At 37.9% G+C, this 21,574-nt stretch overlaps 1 protein-coding gene across 4 annotated transcripts in view; it reads right to left on the bottom strand.

The window, feature by feature from the left end:
- Positions 1-21,574, bottom strand: part of NRG3 (neuregulin 3) — a 1,084,705-nt gene that overhangs the window by 602,541 nt on the left and 460,590 nt on the right. For all 4 annotated transcript variants that reach the window (XM_047762259.1, XM_047762260.1, XM_047762261.1 and 1 more), the window contains exon 2: positions 13,656-13,785. In XM_047762259.1, coding sequence (XP_047618215.1) covers positions 13,656-13,785 — 130 coding nt within the window. The remainder of the gene's footprint in view (positions 1-13,655; positions 13,786-21,574) is intronic.

Raw genomic sequence — 21,574 nt, 5'->3', positions numbered from 1 at the left:
ACAAAATCGGCCTCATTTCCAGGCTGTAAGTGGAGCCTGGGTCACCAGGCTATTCTTCTGCTTTCTTGTGAGCTCAACTTTAAAGCCTGTAGAGTCTCTTCTTGATGTGAATCTTAATCAGATCACTTTGTCCTTCCCAAACAGGCCTCCTTCACTTTTGATTTTGGAGGAATTTGATTTTGGTTCTTGATCTTTTCCATCCTAAAAGGCCTTAAGCTCCTAATTATACCATCTGTGTATTCTTCTCTAGAATTCAGCATTCCAAGGGACCTGGGGAGCGGCAGGCTAATGAACACACACACACACACGTGTGCATGCATGCAAAACACACACAGACACATATAAATGACTTAACCCTCATCCTAACCGACTCTCTCATACTTACAAAGCTAAAAGAGTCTGCTTAAATTAAAGAATGTTTGCTACAAAGCAACTTATTTTGCCTGCCCAAAGAATGAACTAGCAGCTTCTCCAGATCAAGATACAGAATCAATAAGGAAATGTTATTCACTTATTGGCTTGCTGCCATATTCAAAAAATTTACTGAAGTAAAAATAAAGTATAAATTCACATTATATTCATATAAATGATGTAAAGTGTTTATTAATCTAAGAGAGACATTAAATAATAATGAGGAGCAGGATTACAAATATTACATTAGCAAACAGAAACTTAACTAACCAATGAAAACAAGATATTCTTGGATCAAGCAACATGAAAATGTTCATACTCTTGGGCCAAGCAATTTCACTTCTAAGTTTCAATTCCAAAGAAGCAGCACAAGAGAAGTTCTCTATGAGCACATTTCACTGAAGCACCCCAGCACAGGGCTTAACTGAGAGTGAGTGTTCAGTCGATATGGAAGGCTGGATGGAAGAGAAAGAATGCAAAGAGAGAGTGAGGGGGGAGGAGAACAACTAGAAAGTTTCTAAATATGCTGCGGTGGAACATCTTGCTAAGTGTGGGCACCACAACTACCAGTACAATGGTAGGTAACTTAAAGCTGACAACTGTGGAGCCCATGGAACCACATGGAAATATGCCCATAAGTGTGTGTGTGGAGGAGGAGGGGGGGCACAGAGAGCAGAATATAAAGCTGGCCAGCTTCAGAGAGAGTAACACAGAATTCTCAGAATGTACAGGCCCAACCTGGAAAAAGTCTGTCAGATGAAGAGCATAATCTCTTGGCATAGTCAGTTTGACCTACTAGTACGGTAGAAGTGAAATACTGACGTTGTGATAAAAGCATTTTTGATAAGATAAAAACTGCAGTTGCCGAGGACCTGGGAAGTAAAGAAGGAGGCTCATGGCAGCAGTATAGATCATGATTCTCAGTGCTGGTTGCCCATCAGTTACGTAGGCAGCTTAAAGTATATAGACACCTAAGCCTCACGTATAGAAATCCAGGTGTGTTTGTTCTGTATGTGGCCTGGGCAAGTGGGAGTTGAATCTCCCTGGTTGATTCCACTATGCAGCTAAAGTTGAAGCACAGGGGCACAGAGATTTGCTACTCAATACTGGGTTCACAACCGGCAATTGCATGGTACCCAGAAATGCAGAACTTCCGCCCTGCCTGCCCTTGACCTACTGAGTCAGAATGTGAATTTAAAAAAAAAAAAAAAAAAAACCAAAACCTCACCAGGTGAGTACGTGGACAATGTGGAAAGCACCGGCCTGGACAAGTAATAGCTTTGCTTTGTGCTGCTTTTTCTGTCACAGTCATGACCTCCTCAATTTAGAATATCTTTTGTACTTCAAAAGACAGGATAGCAATGTTGTCTTTTGGAAATACTTGCTCTTTTTGTAATCCCTCTGCCTTTCTTTGATAGAAATGCAGCCAAACACATAGTATTTACTGACACAGGTGAAAATGCAAGAGCTCACTGTTTGTTCACACGATCTTAAAATTGGAAGTGACCTTAGGAATTATCTCTAATCACACTGTATCACAATGAAGAAGTTAAAGTCCACAGAAGCTAAAATATTACCAAATGTCACACAGGAAGTAGCAAAGCCTAGATTTAGAACATCGTCATTTTCAGTAAATCACAACTGTCCTTTGGCAAAACAGTTTTCCATTGTAAAATTTGATTAACAGTTTGTCATGTTTACACACAACAGTTTTCTTAGTGTGAAAATATCTATTTTTAAAAGCCTCAGATGAATTTTCATGGTTGAACTAAATGCCTAGGGATATGTGGTTATTGTCAAATTTTAACAAGTGTGGTGTCCATTTCTCTGAATGATGCAGAGAACACTTTCTCCCAGCTCCAAACTCCTCTTGGTAAAAATACTCATTGCCTAGACTAGATCTCCAAACTGCAAATGTGGTATATAAAATCCTCCTGATATAACAAAAACCCGATGAGGCATGTGGTTTATAAAACTGCTATGGATGGGATGGGTGTAAGATGACATAATGTTGCAGGTACCCAAGGAGTCTCACTTAACAGATATGTGAATTATTAGGTAACTAGTAGAGATAAATCAGAGTTTCCCAAAGTTTTACAAATGTATTCTCAGGCATACACAGAAAATCTTGCTCAGACATAATTGCTGAGCTCCATATGGATGGAGGATGTTTTGCAGTGGCATTCTCTTATGAAAAGCCCCTTGGGATGGGGATAAGGGTTGCAACCTGTGCTGGGCAGCATGATTGATTTAGTTCCTTTCTTCTGTAAGTATACTATTTGGGCTAGAAGCAAGGGTATCATCTGGGACATTATTAGAAATACAGAATCTCAGGCCTCACCCAGACCTGCTCTATATGAATCTTCAGTTGAACAAAATCTCCAGAGTATTCATTCCCCCTATTAAAGTTTGAGAAACGCTAGTCTCATTCGCTGTTCCCAAGTGTGTTTCAATAACTGAATCTGAATACTGAATGCACCACTGATTCTTGCATGCCATCTTAAGACCTGAGTTTGAAACTTCAGAGGAGGAGCATGAAAATCTTTATTTTTAGCCTTCAACCTCAACAACGTTACAAGATGACCTTGACAAAGTTGGAAAGTCAAGAACTAGAGTCCAACAGAACTGAGATTGGTGCTCGATCCTGCCACCTAGTGGCTGGATGTCATTAAAGATGCTATCTTCCCTTTCCAAAGTTCCTTCTTGACACCAAATGGGGACACGACATACTTCTGCAGATTTAGTAGCAGGACTAGGCAGGTGATCAGGAAGCAGTGCACAAAGGCTCCAAACTACTGCCTTACTTTTAGTAAGTGTGAAATGGAAGATGGCTCTCAGCATTTTTCTTGCCTCCCTTTTAACCCCTCACATTTGTCTTCTGAAAAATGCAGGTGGATGGTATTGTCTAGGGTTCTTTTTCATTCATAAAATTTATTTTTACTGAGTAGGTGGCAGGCTCCAGAAGCAAAGATGAACCCACAGCCTAGTGGGAGAGTTAGGTAGGTGAACAGGAATATTACAATGGAGACAGAAGTTTTGTTCACAGATGAATCATTTCATACATCCAGATAATGTTTTGGTTAGCTTGTGGAGATAAGAGATCAAAGCTACTATTTAATATCATTAAAATAATCATTATTTCTTTCACACACGCTAACCCAGGCAGAAAGAAAAGAGCTTTCTAGAGCACTGAAAATAAACCCTTGTCACAGAGAGTAAGGCTTCTATGTGACTTCAATTGTGGTTGTAAATTAGCCCAGGGAACACCCCAAACTGTAGCAAAATTATGACCTTATTTACAGTATATGCTTTATCAGTGCATCCTTTCTGCCAATTCTTTCCAACCTAGTGTTTTTCATTCTCCGTAGTCCTATTATTAGCTACTACTTTATAACTGCTGGAGAATGGTTTTCCTCCAGCAATGGAGCCACCCACTAACATGCTCAAAGCTTGCAAGTTCCTAATAGAATTTCTGCCCTTCAGGAGCACAGGGTCATTGAGATCAACATGCTGTCAGAGGAGTCCAGGGAGGCTAGGCTCAGGGCACACTGGCCTCTTAGCATCATTTTAGTCTCTCCACACTCCCATCTTGGAACACCCATATGCCTCAAAAATGCCTGGGGTCTGTTTGTTTAATGAAGTCTGCTGTGGAAATCATAACTCTTTTCCCTGATGGCAGCTATAACTCCATTTATGATGTGTTTGAATGAGAAACTAGTCTTTGGGAAACTAGCAAATTGCCCTGTTTTAGGAACTCTTACGGCCTTTCTGCCTCTAGTTGCTGTGTTACTGTTTATGCCAAAATGCTACCTGACCCATTGTAAGGGAAACCCTTCAAAGTTACCTTACTTTGACCTCTTATGAGCCTTACAGTAGCTGTGCTAGATGAAAGAAATATTTTCTTAACTGGAAAAATGTAGGGCATTTTACTTGAACAGACCTATAAGAATCTTTAAATATAGCTTCCTTACATTTCCCCTGAATAATTCAATAATGACCGATGGTCAAGGCATCCTTGCATGGGTATGTTTCATTTGTTAGGAAAATTTTAGTGCTGGAAAGTCATTTCTTATACCAAAGAAGTTAATAAATTAATTTTTAGATTGCTGCTATTAAGTAGTTTTTGCAAATATTTCATATATGTAGACAGAAATTCTAAATTAATTATCCAATAAAGTTGATCTTAATAATCATAATTTAATCAAGGTGACACATTCATTTTGAAAAATCATACTCTTGCCTTCTCTGTCTACTCACCATAAAAATTCACTGTTTGAGGAAATGGAATCTAAAATGTCACCTCACTTTGATATGTTTCTAAGAACTATTTGAACATAAGAGAAGAAACAACTCAAGGAAATGATTCAGAAAATAAATGACTAATTGCATAAAGAATGTATATGAAACTGATTATTCTTAATTGTATTACCTTAATCTTATTTTAATTGTATCTAAAATAATTTTGAACTTTTTTCCTTGAGCTTTGAAGGGAGTTTTCCCCAGTAGCAGCTTGCCTCTCTACACTTTTGTTGTCAAGCCAAAGCAGGCTTCAAAATAAGAAATGAGTTGGCTCTTCTCTTTCCAAATGCAAATTCAGATGTTACTTTCTCTCAGAAGCTCTCACTGGCTGCAGGACCACTGGGTATTGGATTCTTCTCTGGAGATAAGAGATATGCATATATAGTTCATATAGATGGGATGATATAGATTATAGAATTTATCACATTGAATTAAACTAGAAAATGCCTGTCTCAATCCCACAAGTTTTCTGAGACTATTCATCACTATATTCCTACCACCTTCCACTGGTCCTGGAACACTGAATATACTTAATAAATGTGGGTGTAATGATGGGAAAAAAACTATAAAATTGCCACTTATATTTTAGTGTATATAGGATAGGACTACACATACATTTTACACCACACGAATATGATATAGATACACACACACGAACATACACTATATCACTCAAATATGACATTATCTGCAAGCAAGAAATTCCCAAATCATGTTTAATGCTTTCATTTTTTCCTTATACTTCTTTTATCTTTTCTCATTTTTTAAAACTTGCAGGGGGGGAGTGGTATGTAAATACACTTAGTGAAGATATTTCCTCCAAGTTTACCAGTCTGTTAAGGATTTCCCTGCTATCCCAAGTGTGAACTTTGGTGCCCAGTGACTGCCTGCCCATCACAGCATCCTGTAGCACTAGATTATGTGAACTTCTTGGTGTTCAAACTAACAGCAAGTTCTGTAAAGGAAGGGACCTTTTTTTCTTGTTTGCCATTGAGTCTCAGTGCCATGCCCTGATGCCCGATGCCTAGTAGGTATAGCATAAGTGTATGTGTGTACTATTGTGTATATAAGATCAATTTTGCTTCCAGCCATTTCCTTGATATTAATAAAGCCACCAGAATAGCTATAATCATAAAAATTAAACAGAGTTGTAGAGATGCACTCCAAGGTAAACCAGAAACACACTCTAAGGCTTCTTTCTATAAAATAAAGGGGGCTTTGTTCTCCCATCACATTTGTTAGCTTTCACAAATAATAGGCAGGTATATTCTTAACTAAAGAGCACATTAATTGGATGTTGGCGTGTACTTAACACAGATTTGGGGGATGGTGGAGAGACCATGCTCTGCCTTCTTAGGGAGCTCTCAACTGACTGGGGCAAAGTTGAAATGACAATACAGAGGTTGTGCAATTCTATGAAATTTATATTAAGAACAGTAAAGTGTATGTGTATACATATACATACACACCCACACACACTCGCATACAGTGCATGATCACCTGCTTTTCTATGAAATTTAATTTTGTCTAAATTAAAATTAGGGCAACCGTATATCCTACTTAGCTCAGGGCATTCTTGGTTTGTGCTTATATCACAGAATAAATTACTAAAACCTCCCATTACATCTCAAACGTTTTGAGGTTTGGATGACAATCTATATGATCACTCAGATTAGAATATGTTGGGGACTTAAAATATGTATATATTAGTTATATATAATTATAAGCACAGGTAGTATTTAATCAATACTGAGATATCTTAAAAGATAATCAGAAAGTAAATATTACATTTTTAAGCAGTTTGGATTTTAGGATTTCTGGACCACCAGGCCTGTTAAGGAAAGATATTAGTGGAAAGCTAAGTTTACAGACCCTGGAGCCAACCTGCTTATAGTCTGAGTCCTGGCCCTACTGCACTACAACCTGAGAGATGCCCTTTGCCTCAATCACTACTACCTCTTTCCAGGGCTGCTATGGGTGCCTGACACACTGGAAGCATCACATAGACATTCCCTAGGTGTATTCTTTCAGCCAGATTTGCTGATGCTTTTCCATCCAGGGAGAGCAATTTATCTGAGTACACAGAGACTGACATTTTGGTATATACACAGAAAATATGACAAATTCCCTCCCTGCCCCAGGAGATTAGGAAGAATATCTGAGTCATCACTGTCCTTATCTGAGAAAGTTTACTGGCATGTTTGCCTGAGGAATCGGCCCGACAATCAGTAGACCACCTGGTATGAACATGGCTATACGAGCAAATTACTCAAATTATGTCTGGGTTGCAGCAAACATTCTCATGAACAATTATGTGATGAACTTGTAACTTCTTCGAGGGTTCTTCACCCTATTATTCAATTCAACTCTGAAGGGATTCTACCACTAAACTTGGATTTATAGACACCTCAGCCTCCATCCTCTCCCATCAATGGAGTTCAGGGATGTATGCCAAAAGTCCATTTTCATTCTGATTTGCTTCAACCACAGGGAGTCAGTCATTAGTGGCCACTCTCAAGAGCACTTACTGGAGAACCTTCTGATAAAAAGGACCCTCTCTGGGTGGAAGAGCTAATGGACCTCTAAAGTGACCCAGTGAAACAGTAACAGGGATGGTCCTATAATTTTACATAGTATATCCTAGGGATATTGTTACATTGTGCCCAATCAATTCTCTTAAAAAGTGGATGTTTTGATTTCAAAACCTCCTCAAGCAGAACTAGACACGGTGAAGACCAGAAACTCCTCATGGAGTTCCTCTCCTCTTTCAAATGCTCCCCCACTTCCACTCACCAACCTCAAGAGCATCTCACCCAGCTCAATGTACAGTCCATCACCTCATTTATGAAGTATTGCCTTGAGCAGTGGTGGCTACTGGACCACTTGCCTCTTTTTCCAGCAGTTTCATTTTTCAAGTGATTCAAGCATCTTCAAATGAATTACTTGATAGATTTCCAAAATGATCACTACAGGTCAAATTCAGCTCAAATACTATCCTGTCCAAAGTTTTGAAAATCCATTTTTTGCAGCAAGACCAGTGCAACATTTAATGAGTTTCAATTCATAAGAGACATCTTTTTAACTGGAATCTGGCTTCATAACACATCTGGCCCATTCAAATGTCTAGTAATCTTTTCAGTTACAATGGATAGCAAAATATGTTATGGATGGCAACTTTTCCCAAGTTAATTTCTAGAAATGGCATAAAAATAAATATATTACAGAACACCCTGCTTTTACTCAGGATATTTTGATTCAAGGAGTTTCTAGTGACATGATTTCCTTTCCTACCCAGCTTCATTTCTGTAGGATGTTAACTTTCTATTACTCAACCCAACTTAATTTATATTTTTGTCTTTTTAGGGCTGCACCAGTGGCATATAGAAGTTCCCTGGCTAGAGGTCAAATCTGAGCTGTAGCTGCCAGCCTATACCACAGCCCCAGCAATGGAGGATCTGAGCCACGTCTGAGACCTATACCACAGCTCACAAAAATGCTGGATCACCAACCCACTGAGTGAGGTCAGGGATTGAACACACATCCTCATGGATATTAGTTGGATTTGTTACCACTGAACTACAATAGGAACTCCCCCAACTTTTTTTTTTTAATGTTTCAAAATCCATGAATTTAGCTTGGAAAAGAATTATTTTTAAGAGCAAAAGTGAATTATTATTAAGAGGAGCATTTACATTGCAGTAGACTTGGTAGTGTTTAATCCAGAATGGTTTAATTGAAAGTTCTCTTATCAGTCTAATAATAGTGAATTATAATCACCTTGATTTAGCATAGACAGGAACACTATCTTTCTTAATGCAAAGATGAGAAGCAGGGGTCAGATGTCTTAACCAAATGTTATACAAATGAAATACATGTGCCATGTAGTGATCTTGGAAAACTCATAAGGTTCAAAGAAGACAATAGCTGTAAATCCTATTAGCTTTTTTATTTAGTTCATTTTTAGAACTGGATTGGTATTCCATGTTCAACTTCACAATTTTATGTCCTGATTTTCATGCATAATATGATATAATGAACATTTTTACGTCCTTAAACATTTTGAAAATTCTACTCATGTTGAATTCATCCAAGGTATAGATATATTCTAATGTACATAGACATCTAAATTTAGGTTTGTTTTATTTGCTGGTTTTCCTATTGCAAATCCTGTGGTGAACATCCTTAAAAAATTATATGTGTGTGTATATATATATATATATATATATATATATATATATATACACACACACACCCTTTTTTTTCCTGTAGGTTAAATTCTTAGAAAACATTTAAAGATGTTGAGACACAGTGAAACATTCCTACAGAAGGATGTTTAACCAAGTACACTCCCTCAAGCAGTGAACAAGATGATGCTTTTTACTGCACTCTCCCCAAACTATTTGCTTTTAAAAATCATTAAACAGGAGTTCCCATCTTGGCGCAGCAGAAAGTAATCTGACTAGGAACCATGAGGTTGTGGGTTCGATCCCTGGCCTCACTCGGTGGGTCAAGGATCCAGTGTTGCCATGAGCTGTGCTGTACATCACAGACACAGCTCAGATCTGGCATTGCTGTGGCTCTGGCGAAGGTTGGCAGCAACAGCTCTGATTAGACCTCTAGCCTGAGAACCTCCACATGCTTAGGGTGCGGTCCTAAAAAGACAAAAGACAAAAAAAAAAAGAATCATTAGACATATGAAAAGTAAATAAAAATTTAATTTGCATCTCTTTGTTAGGCTGAGTGTTTTCCATGCTTATTGGTCATTTGGAGTCCTTTTCAAGGGAAGAGGATGTCCTTCTCTTTTGTCTGTTTCCCTATTGAGACAACTTTCACTTTACTGTGAGACTTCTTTAGAATATCAATTCTTTCCCATGTTTATTGTATAGTTTACTGAGACTCTGTCTTTTAATTTTGTTTCTGATTTACAACATTCAGATCAAAAAATGTTTCATCAAGGCTGTTAACTTTTCCTTTCATTGCTTTTTGCTCAAAAGGTTCTTTCAATTGCTAATATAAACAAATACATAACTTTGTTTACTATTTTCCTTAATATTTTACTTATCTGTTACAATAACTCAAATTCATTCAGGAAAACTTTTGGTATTTCAGAACTAAGTAAAAATCTAACTTTGATTTGTTTTACTTGAACGGCAACCAAGTTTACTGAAAAATGATTTGTCCTGATGTATGAATCTCTCCTTATTCTACAAGACAAAGTACTAGGTTCTGTTTTTATTAATCAGTCAGCTAATGATAAATGACTTACATTTTAAATTTAGCAGTACAAAGTTTGCCTATTTATTATTATTTAAAAATCTCTCTAGCAAGTTATTTTTAGGATCTTAGTATTCCTCTTAAATTTTCATTAGTTTGACTATAATTTCTCATTATTCCCACCATAGTTTTGTTTTGTTTTTTGGAAAGATTTGAAATTTCTCTCAAGAGTAAGATAGTAACGAGGAGGAAAACCATGAAACCTCTATCCCAAGATTTGCAATTTTACCCATTTTGGGGCATACACTTCCAGGACCTCTACTAGGAATAATCTAGGTAGTTTTTTGTACAATTCTTCCTTAGCAAGGAAGCAAATATGTTAGAGCATGATCAAATTTGTACAGCATAGGAAAAAAAATCTTGATTTAGCGCATAATTGAATTGCAATTTATTGTTAAAACACTAAAAAACCAATTTCTTTCAGATTTGAATGTTTATAATCTGTGAAGACATTTAAAAGCAAACTACTTAATGAGCTAGACTCATGTACACCTCTTAATATTGCTGCTCTGATCCACTAAATTGTGTTTTATTTAACTTGCAACATAATCCAGTTAGTAATGCATCATAAAGATAGCCCTGGTAGCATGCCAGTCACATGAAATTACTTTCTCTTGTTTTCCTTTATTTCCTACGGATGAAGTCTTTCACTTACTCCAAGTGCAGTTCCATTTAATTCCTAAGTTCATTTCTGTATATATTCATTCAGTAGTATCTTGGCGATGGGAGATGCTCAATAAACATGTATCGAATGGAGGAGAATAAATGAAACATACTACTTAAATAGAGTGCTGTACAAAATGGCATATTATTAATAACTACATTGGAATTCTTAGAAATGGCTGATGCAGGAACTAATGTAAGCCTTTTATTCATAGCAAAGCCTGGGAGATGAATAGCTGACACGTGCGATGTGTGATTTATTCAAATGCACTAGTAGGAGATTTATAGGCATCTATTAACCTATATGAGTTCCAGTTCTGTCTTAGGCTAGTCTTTTGTCATGATTAGCTATGTTGGGACTCTATGTTAAATAACAGGTTGTCTGCATTGAAATATGCAAGAATATAGGAAGACAGAATCCAAAGTTATTACACATGTATGTCCAGCCAAATCATAACTATATCTCTGCCTGTGTATGTTTAAAAAAATTACACATGCCCATATATGCAAAAGGAAAGGAACTGATTTCTGGACCCAAGACCCACTGTCATAGACTGGTTGTTGTCTACCAAGTAAGACCTATGTTGAAGTTCTAACCTCTAGTACCTCAGAATGTGGACACATTTGGAGAAAGAGTCTTTACAGATGCAATTAAGTTAAAATAGGGCCCTGAGAGTGGACCTTAATCCAATACGACTGTTATCCTTTTCAGAAAAGGAAATTTGGAAAAAGACTTGTACAGAGGAAAGAAGATGAAAAGACACAGGGAGAAGACAGCCTTCTGCAAGCCAAGGAGAGCAGCCTGGAAGGAATCTTTCCCTCATGGCCCTCAGAAGCAAACAACATTGCTGACATCCTGGATCTCAGATTTCTAGACTCCAGAACTGTAATAAAACATATTTCTGTTGTTTACCACCCAATCTGTAGTACTCTGTTACAGCATCTCTAGCAAACTAATACCCCCATGAACTTAATAGAGAATATAATGATATGGCAACCAAACACACACACACACACACACACACACATATATATACACACACACACACACACAAAATGAGGCTGTGTGTTAAAAAAAGGATAGGTATTCTTAGGTTTTTTTTCAACATTCTCAGTTTTTGGAAAGGATAAATTGGACCTGTCTACATATAATGGTAGGGCCCAATCTGAAGCTTCCCTGGGGTAAACACCATTGTGAAAGTCACTGCTTTAGGTGAGACTCCCGATTCACCCCTCATCAATCAATTCGCAATTTAAAGGTATTTGATTGCATTGCCTACTTTCACACCATACCACTGGGTTGGCAAAGGTACTTCAACATATAGTTGAATATAAGAGCATGGAGAGACTTCGTGCTTTGAAATGGTAGCTTGGATTTATGGTTCATGGTGGGGTGGGGGAAGGGAGTGGGATGGATGGGGAGGTTGGGGTTTGGGGATGAAAATGGCTACATTTGGAATGGATGGGACCCTACTGTATAGCACAGGGAACTGTGTGTGATTGGGTCACTTTGCTGTATTTGCTGTACACCAGAAATTGAAGAGACATTATAAATCCACTATAATTTTTAAAAAAGGAAAAAGAAAAAAAAATGGTAGCTCATTCTTGGCTTTTCCCTTGAGTTCTTCAAGTCAACTGTGTACTTTGCACCTGTGTTTGCACTTTCTAATAAACAGAGCAAGAGAAGAGGAATATGCAGAGGAACCATTCCCAGGTCCCTTTATCCCCAACTCAGGTTTGTAGAGGATAGAAATGAGATGTAAATTTTGTAAAAGAGATTGATATAATGGCACTGCCCAAGACACAAGAAAGTCATCTAGCCAAGGTGAAGAAAGGCCATGGGATACACGGTGACTCTTACAGAGATTGGTCACTATCATTGATCAGCTCTTCCAAACCTGTCTTATTTCCCACTATGGCAACTTAGGCTCCCAGTGAACTGAAGCAGGCTTGTGGAGCCAGGCAGGATTTGCTGACATGTTCTACGTTCCTAACTGTAAGACACACCTCTCTGTGCCATCTTAATAAAACAACATGGAATAAAGTTTTATAATAGCAATAGAGAGAAAAGAAAGTCATAATTTTCCATGCTTCACGATTCAGAATAATTAATTTAATAACTGTGTCATATGAGGAGAGTAAATAAAGAGAAGGAAAGGGGTGTGGATATAGATGATCACTGAAGCATATGCAATTGCAAGCAAAAACAAATTACCAGGGTAGTGCTAGAAATAAAAGCTCAACGAGAAATATTTTTTGGATGCTAATTTGATTCTGCCATGAAGCCTTAAAGCTGCAGTGTCTACAAGTGCATTATTTACCTCCACTTGTTTTTATTTTTAGCAGTTACATAATCTTCTGTTTCTACAAACCAATTTGACACCTTCTTGATCTTCACTGGGAATTTTCCCTGAGTAGTTCTCTATGTAGACTACTATCAGGACTATGATTTCATTTACAACATCTTGCTGGAAAGTATTTCATCATCAAAGGCTTTTTATTTTTAGGTATTGAAACTAATAAAGGAGGACAGATCAAAATAAGATCCAATTTTCTCTGGATCCATTTACAGTCCCTGAAGTTTGCTTCACAATAAACATTGAGATTCTAGATCTTAGATGAGCAGTTAACTGTGTCATGCCACAACCTGTATGTCTCCAGGAAGACATTTTTTTCTGGTACGAGCATATGTGCCCAAATCCCACACCAAAAATATAGGCTTCTAAAGTGAGTAAATAATTATGTCCATTAAACTAGCACATAGAAAATTAAATCTTCCTTTACTTGACCAAGGAAAAGTCAAGTCTTGCCTACTGTAATTCAGTTGTAGCTTCCTCTAATAGTAAGGATACCAGACTTGTTCCTTTCCACATTAAGACCATAGGTTCTGCCATTCAGACGCCTGGTCTGTATGCATCCCTTTGTATATTCCTGGAACTCAACAACCCCCTTCACTTCCAGGCCTATCGGAGGGCCTGCCTGTGGTGCCCGTCGCTGCAGTGACTTACCGACAGTGTTTATGGGATCCGGTCAAGGTTTCGATCACAAAGCACTCGCCATCGTTGAGACAGTAGGCAAGGTCCTTGTCTCGGCAGGGTTTGAAGTGCTCAGATCGCTCGGTGGAGTATGTTGTCGTAGCTGTCAGGAGAAACACAGAGAAATGTTGTCAGCCATGCCTTCTGACACCATCGGCTCCTCTCATTGGACTGGATCTGTGCACTGAGTCTTTCTCATAGGCATGGACCTTAGGGCTCTAGGCAGACAGGATGGGCCCACCCAACACTGCAATGAAAAAAATGCAACATTTTATAGACTGAATGTTTGTGTTTCCACAGAATTCATATTTTGAAACCTAACCTACAATGTAACAGAATTAGGAGGTGGGGGCTTTGGGAGGTGACCAAGTTATTAATAGGATTGATGCCCTCATCAAAGAAATCCCTGAGAGCTCCCTTGCCTATTCCAGTCATGTGAAGACACAGCAAGAAAACAGCCTTCTATGAACTAGGAATTCCTTGCCAGACACTGAATCCACAGGCACCTGGATCTTAGACTTCCCAGCCTCCAGAACTGTGAGAAATAAAATTTCTGTGTTGATAAGCCACCTACCTAGTCCACGGTTTTCTGTTACAGTAGCTCAGACTAGGTAAGACAACCACTGAATTAAACTGCCTTTTTTCTCCAAGTAAATTTTAACAACAGAAATCACTCTAGACAAGTCCCATCAGAGGACACATTAACACTAAAAGTGAATGATTCTATAGTCAAATACTTCAAATTCACTTTCATCTATTTCAAATATGATTTGAACAAATATGTTGTCCAAAGTAGCTAAACAACATCCCACTTCCTTCATGGTTGTCAAATGCCATTAAACATCAGATCAACATACATATATTGTGACTCCTCTATGGAAACCAATGTCAGTTTCTGCCTGTGTGTATGGGTTTTGTTTTGTTTTGCTTTTCTAAAATTTACAGCTGTAATTCGCTAATAGCTAAGCCAATTATTCTTTCGCTTTCTTCTTTTATTATGTAATTAAAATGCAAATGTTCCAAATTCTAAACAGAACCTCAAATGTGAAGAATGTTTCTGGTAAATATTTAATGGGACTAAATTACTGTCTTTTTTAGCATAATCTTAAAACATATTTTTTTAAATCATCATTTACATTTTTAAATTAAGCTATATGTCTAGATCAGCTTCCTAAATATGAAACTAATGATAAGTATATGCTTTCTATTGGACAAAGAATCTTATGACATGGAGACATTTTGTTTTCAGAGTTTTAAGTAACCAAAGTATTTGCACCAATTTCATTGCAACGGTCAAGAAAAAATATATTTAAAAAGTCAGAGATGAATATATGACTCAGGATTTAAGCTTTTTTAAATTTCCTTTCTGTAGACAGAGATTAATAATAAGGTTCAACAGCATGGGCTATTCTATCAGCTTACTAACTGGAGGTCATCCTGTGCCTCTTCCTGCTCACTATCCAAATGGAGGGGAGATCGGTTATTCAGAAAGGAAATTCACTCATGTTCTCCCCATACCTAGACTAAAGCCTCAATAGGCCCCTTTCCCAGAGGAATTACTCCAACTTCTTAAGTAGAACAAAGAAGGACGTAGGTCATGTGGAATTTTGCCTGTCAAACCTCATCTTCTTATATCCTAATACATACAACTTCATTTCCAATTTCCCCAATAGCAGGAACTGTCACACTGATTCTTCTTCTAGGACCATCTTTCTCTTTGCTCAGAAACATCTAGAAAGCCTTCTGAGTTCATGTCATCTTCCCCTTGTGTCCCCCAGCACCTTCTATCGCTTATATCACCCATTTCAGTGTTGCAAATAACCGTTTGTTTACATGTTTATCTGTTTCTTTAGTCTGCGAGTTCCTGGAGGTCAGAGGTTGAGCTTTTATCAGAATTGAAGCTCAGTGAAAATCTTTTCAATAAATCTGATAACTCTAACATCACTGAAGTTCAAATGCCAATGATGAAAGACAGTCATTAAAGATACCATTACAGTCATATAGAAATTAATGCATATCTTAAAGAATTTCACTTAACTCAACTTTTTAAATATTTAATAAGAATACATAAAATTTCACACTTCAAATTAAAATTTTCATTTTAGTATACCTATTTTGATGTTGGTAAATGTTGCTCCCTAAAAACCATTGACTTCCTGGGAGGTCTTTTGTGGCACAGTGGATTAGTGAGTTAAGGATTCAGCATTGTCATTAGAGCAGCTTGGGTCACTGCTGTGGTGCGGGTTCAATCCCTGGCCCAGAAACTTCCACATGCTGTGGGCACAGAAAAAAAAAAAAAAAAAGCTTTCTGATTCACAAAGACCAATAGTAATTGGGTCTTCAATTACTATTCATATACATTGAGCATTGAAAAATCCACTTCTCATCTTCTCTTTCTGGGTGGTACAATGGGAACTCACTTTTTCCACTTCAAAATATCTGCCTGTTAATACTTTGACATGAAATAAAGGCTCTGCAAAATAGATACATTTTTCTTGTTTGTTTTCCAGGAGATCTCTACAGAGAAGATTTGTTATTCAAGACAGTACGTGATAAAGAGTTACACAGAATCAATTTCTCTTTCTATAAGAAATATTTAAAATTCAAGAGTTCCAAGCCAAAAATCCAATATGAACCACCACACAGTTGACCGCTACTCTGACTGCTGAAGTACATTAATTCATGATCAGTTAGTTAAGTTTTCCTTTAATTTCTTATTATCCATTTATTGATATTCACTGATCATTCCTCTAAGAACAGCTTTTCATTAACATAAGCTACAGCATTAAAAAGTGAAATCCTTATTTTACAATCAGCGGTTTTAACAAGCTACACACTCCAGGAGCAATACAATGGCAAAGCAATTACAATCAATTAGTTTCCATCTGACAACTAGTGTCTCTGGTGGTTACTGCCCTATTCTACAGACTGCTTTCCCATCACTTTACCATCCATCAGCACAATGCACAGGATCAGAACCAAGTAAAATGCTTTTGCAAAAGTTCAAGGTCAGAGAATAGAGATGTCAGGTCTAACATGCCCTCACGTTTTCTATTTCCATACCTTAGAGAATCCCAAAATTAATTTACAAATCACATACTTAACTCTCACAACTTGACTAGATTCAAAAAAAAATTATTAAATATTTTAAATAATACACAACAATAGAATGCTGGGTTTGATCCTTCTATAGGTAAATAAATGCAATTATCAATACATTTGAAATCTTAAGAATTTATCGATGCATTTCACTGTAGGGTATCCATACAGCACCACTCATTTTAAATCACAGAGATGTTGGGAAAGGTAAATAAAATTCACCATGAGGTGAAATTTACAGGTGTAAGGCATTATGCCAAATATGTGAATAGCAAAGTAGAAAACTAAAAGACCACCTACATCCTTTTTTAAAAGGGTAAATCATAAGTATACTACATCTAAGTCACTGTTAGGGTTTCTATTACGATGAAACACAGCCCCTTAAAGAGATGGTAATAACTTTTGGTTTTTTGTTTGTTTTTTAAAGAGAGACAGATTCCATTTTCCATTTATTTTTGTCTTTTTGCATTTTCTAGGGCCGCTCCCACAGCACATGGAGGTTCCCAGGCTAGGGGTCAAATCGGAGCTGTAGACGTCGGCCTACGCCAGAGCCACAGCAACGCGGGATCCGAGCTGCATCTGCAACGTACACCACAGCTCACAGAAACGCTGTATAGTTAACCCACTGAGCAAGGACAGGGATCGAACCTGCAACCTCATGGTTCCTAGTCAGATTCGTTAACCACCGCGCCATGACGGGAACTCCCAATATTTATAGATCTGTTTATAAATGCATGTATGCATATATATATATATATATATATGCTTTATTTTTTAACATATAACATACATTACAAACATAAAACAGAACAAATGTATAAATGAGACAAAAATAAAATATGAAGTAGAATTCCTTATTTTCTTTCTATTCCTTAGGGTAACATTGTGTACTGTAATATATCTAGCTGAGTGCTATATGGTATATTTGTGAGAATGAAAAAACATGTAAGATCTAACTGCAAAAAAGTTATGGCCCTAAGTAACCATGGTACCTTAACAATCACACATACAACTTTCATCTATAAGCTTATCCAACATATGAAACCTGTTTGTTTTAAAGCTGCGTCACTTTTAAGACAGTCCAATACACAAAGGTGGCTACAGTATGTGGTATTATTGTCATGTATTTACAATTCAAAGAGGACATTCCGTTTCTAGGAAAGAAATCTAATAAACAAAATTGTTACAAAATACTTTTATTAATCAAAAAAAAAAAAAATACATGGACAGAGGTCCAGGTAGGTTAACCAGAAGGGGTGAGATATTCCCATGAATTCAGATTTCTCTTCCAAGGCTCTCCCTTACTCCAAAGTACCTCCTTATGAGGCATCACTCTTCCACTACATCATCTCATGAATCTCCCATGTCAATGGACGGTAAGTTTGTGGGGGCAGAGCCAATCTTCACATCTCTAATCCAGTCTTGGGGATGGTCTGACATGGGGATGGTCTGACATGGAGGTGTACAAAATAGATGCTTATAGAAGAATAATTTTTTTTATACATGAGTGTTTTTCTAAATATTCTCTATTGCAAAGTATGCACACTTTATCATAAAATGAAAATCCTATATGAACAAATGCTTAGAAGTTAGGACGCAAGAAGCATTCTAAAAGCAATTTGGTAAAGTGCATAGAATTTTATGAGAAAAGCAGAAAATCAACTCCACAGAATGGAAAAAAAAAAAGAGAAAAAAATAATTAGGGGATGTATTCGCAAAGAGATGGCATGAAGGATAAAGGAATGATAGACTTAAGATGAACATAGGTGGTTAAGGATGAGCCTTCCAAGCAAAGTTCAAGGTCTCAAGTGAAGGAAGTGTATGTAGTTGCTGGCTTGAGGAACAGTGCCCATACTTGCAACCACGGAGGCTACGCAATTATCCAGACCATTCAGCTGGCACTTGCTATGTGTAGTTTAATGTGTTTTCTTATATTTTTATGGGTTTTGGTCTCCATCCCCAGGGAGGTCAGGGAGAGTGCTTTGCTTTTAAGTTCTGTATTCTTTCCACATCATGTAGCATACATAGTAAGCAATCAGTACAATAATTAAACACACAGTGGGAAGTGATGGTGGTTAATTCATTAAAGGCAAAATGGGAAGAAAATGTACGGTTGGAAGAGAGAAATCCCTGCAGATTTTGCAGTGAAAGTTAATTTATTAATGAATTAAAACAATGACTGGTTTTCCCCCTTAAGTACTGACTTGAACTTGAATATTACTCACTGAGGTTTTTTCTGCTGCCAGCACAACACTGCACACTGTGGGAACGCAGATTTTGTTGCAGGAACAAGAGTGCTAAACGGGCTATTACAGATAATAATTACAGTAGATAATCAAAGAAGGGGAGAACTTAATTCAGGCTATAGTTATCTCTAAAGTCTTCCTAAAGGTTGGCCTTGGAGCTACATCCTGAATGGGCATGATTTAATTGGCAGAGGAAAATGAATTCTAGACACGAAGAGCAGAAATACATAAGCATAGAAAGTAATAAGGCACAGATGAGACCCTAAATGCATCTTCACAAGCCTGGCTTGTAAATGTCAAATTCATGAAGCATTTTTTTTTCCTTCCCCCCTGCCCCCAGAGTTCAAGACATGACAATTCTCTAAGAAAAGAATATGGTGATGCAATCTACAAGCTTCTAGGATTAGCAAAAAAAATTTACAGGCCAGAAGTCATTTGAATGTGGTTGTGGACTCCAGCAGGGTCTTCCAAGGGAGCTGTGTAAATGAAATCTGTTGCCATACATTAAAATTCCCTAGGGAATCTGCCATTTGTTGGGCACCCAGGAAGGCATACTGGCATAAGACTGTTATAAAATATTTAATGGTCAAGGAAAATTGCAAGAAGAATGCAGTGGTGTTTGAAAGGAAACAAACCATTTCTCAGCTGGCAAAAAGCAAAGATAGCTTTCTTCCAGCTGCCAGAGATCAGACAATTGTTCACTTTGCTGGCGTGGGAGAAATGGGGAGTGTTAGGCAAGGAATTTAAAAGTTCAGTTGAGTCATGGGGCTGCTGTGAGAACTGACAGTGCCTGGGGCATCCCAGAGCCATCAATTCTAGCAGCAAATGTAGAAATGGCCCTTATTAAAATTGGGTGACATACTGGGACCACTTTCCAGTTTGAAATCTTGCTTTCAAAAACTTCGCTAGCTTAAATAAACCTGCATGGGACAAAGCTAGTTCAATGGAAATGCATTTACTAGGGAACTGCAGGGTTTACCCTAAAGCTGAATACATTTCCTCCTACCTGCACACATACACATACCGATACAATCTGCTTTCAACAATAATACTTACAATCCCAGCTACTGTCACTGGAACATCATCTCTGCTTCCCACATCACTCTACTGAAATGGTCCAGTCTATTTCACTAGCAACCTCTAAATCCAATGGATGTTTACATTTTTTTTTTCCCTCAACTTGTTTGAACTCTCAGAAACATTTAACACTTTAAGCTACTCCCATCTTCATGAAAAAACTTGCACTGGCTTCCACTACCACATAATGTTGATTTTCCCTTTTCTTCTTAGTTTTTGTCACCTGTCTCATCTAATTTCTTTCTTTCTTTTTTTTTTTTTTTTTTGGCTGCACTCATAGCGTATGTAAATTCTCAGATCAGGGAGGACAGAATCTAAGCCACAGCTGTGGCAATGCTGGATCGTTAACCTATAGCACCATGGTGAGAACTCCTCTAATTTCTATTTAAAAGCCAGATTACTTAAGGAGCAGTCTTTAAATAACTGCTACCATATACGCAGCACTGTGCTAAGCATTTTCCTTTGGCTATATCTTGGCCTTATCAAAACACTATGGATTTATGCTTCTATTTACTATTCTTATTTTACAAATGGAGAAATTGAGTCTTAGAGGTTTATGTCACTGGCCCAAGGTCGCATGGCTCTGAGCTGGTAGCATCTGGACTACAGCCACTGCAGCCTGGCTTGTCCCACCAGACTGCTTCCCACAGACTACTTTTTTTATTTTTACTTATTTTTCCCCCACTTCTACTTGTTCCCTCAGTGAGTGTTATTCCAAGTGTGGTCCTCAGACCAGCAGCATCGACATTAGCTGGGAGTACCTGAGCGATGATAATTCACCAGCCCCATCCCAGGGCTACTGCATCAGAAACTCTGGAAGCAACTGCAGGCTGCTGCTTTAACAAGCTGTCCAGGTAAACTCAGACACAGACATGGTAAACTCTGAGAACCAGCTGCCTTGGGTGATCGTGATCCACTCTGATACTATCTACTTATCAATAACTCTCAGAGTTATACCTCCAGCCTACAGGTTTTTCTAAGCTCACTCTGCCTACCTCTCCCTTCCTGATGGATATCCCCATAGCACCTGCAGATTAACCTGCAGAAAACGAAACTCTTGCTTTTCCTCCACAAACTTAGCCCTCCTTCAGAATTCTCAGTCTCAACTACTGTCACACCACTGATCCTCTTGTGCAGGCCAAAGCCCAGTGGCCATTCCTCTCTTCACCCTCTATGTGAATCACCAAATACCAGTGGGTGATCCTGCTTCCTAAGTATCTCTGGAAACTGCCCCTTCTTCTCAACCTATCTCACCTGGAATACTCATTCTCGGCCTACCTATGTGCACACCTGCCACCCTAAAATAAATCATCTACATTATAATCAGTTTCCACAATGTGTACACAATACATAATGATTGTTCATTACTTTCTGAAAAATCATTTATGGGATACCCCTGGCTCTTATGAAGAAGACCGAAATCCTTGCAAGCCCCTGTCTGTCTCAGGCCTCATCCGTAATATCTGCCCC

Source organism: Phacochoerus africanus, chromosome 15 (assembly GCF_016906955.1).
Source record: "Phacochoerus africanus isolate WHEZ1 chromosome 15, ROS_Pafr_v1, whole genome shotgun sequence".
Classification (NCBI taxonomy): Eukaryota; Metazoa; Chordata; class Mammalia; order Artiodactyla; family Suidae; genus Phacochoerus; species Phacochoerus africanus.
Note: the sequence above shows the minus strand (reverse complement) of the source record. Positions and strands in the feature narration are given on the sequence as shown.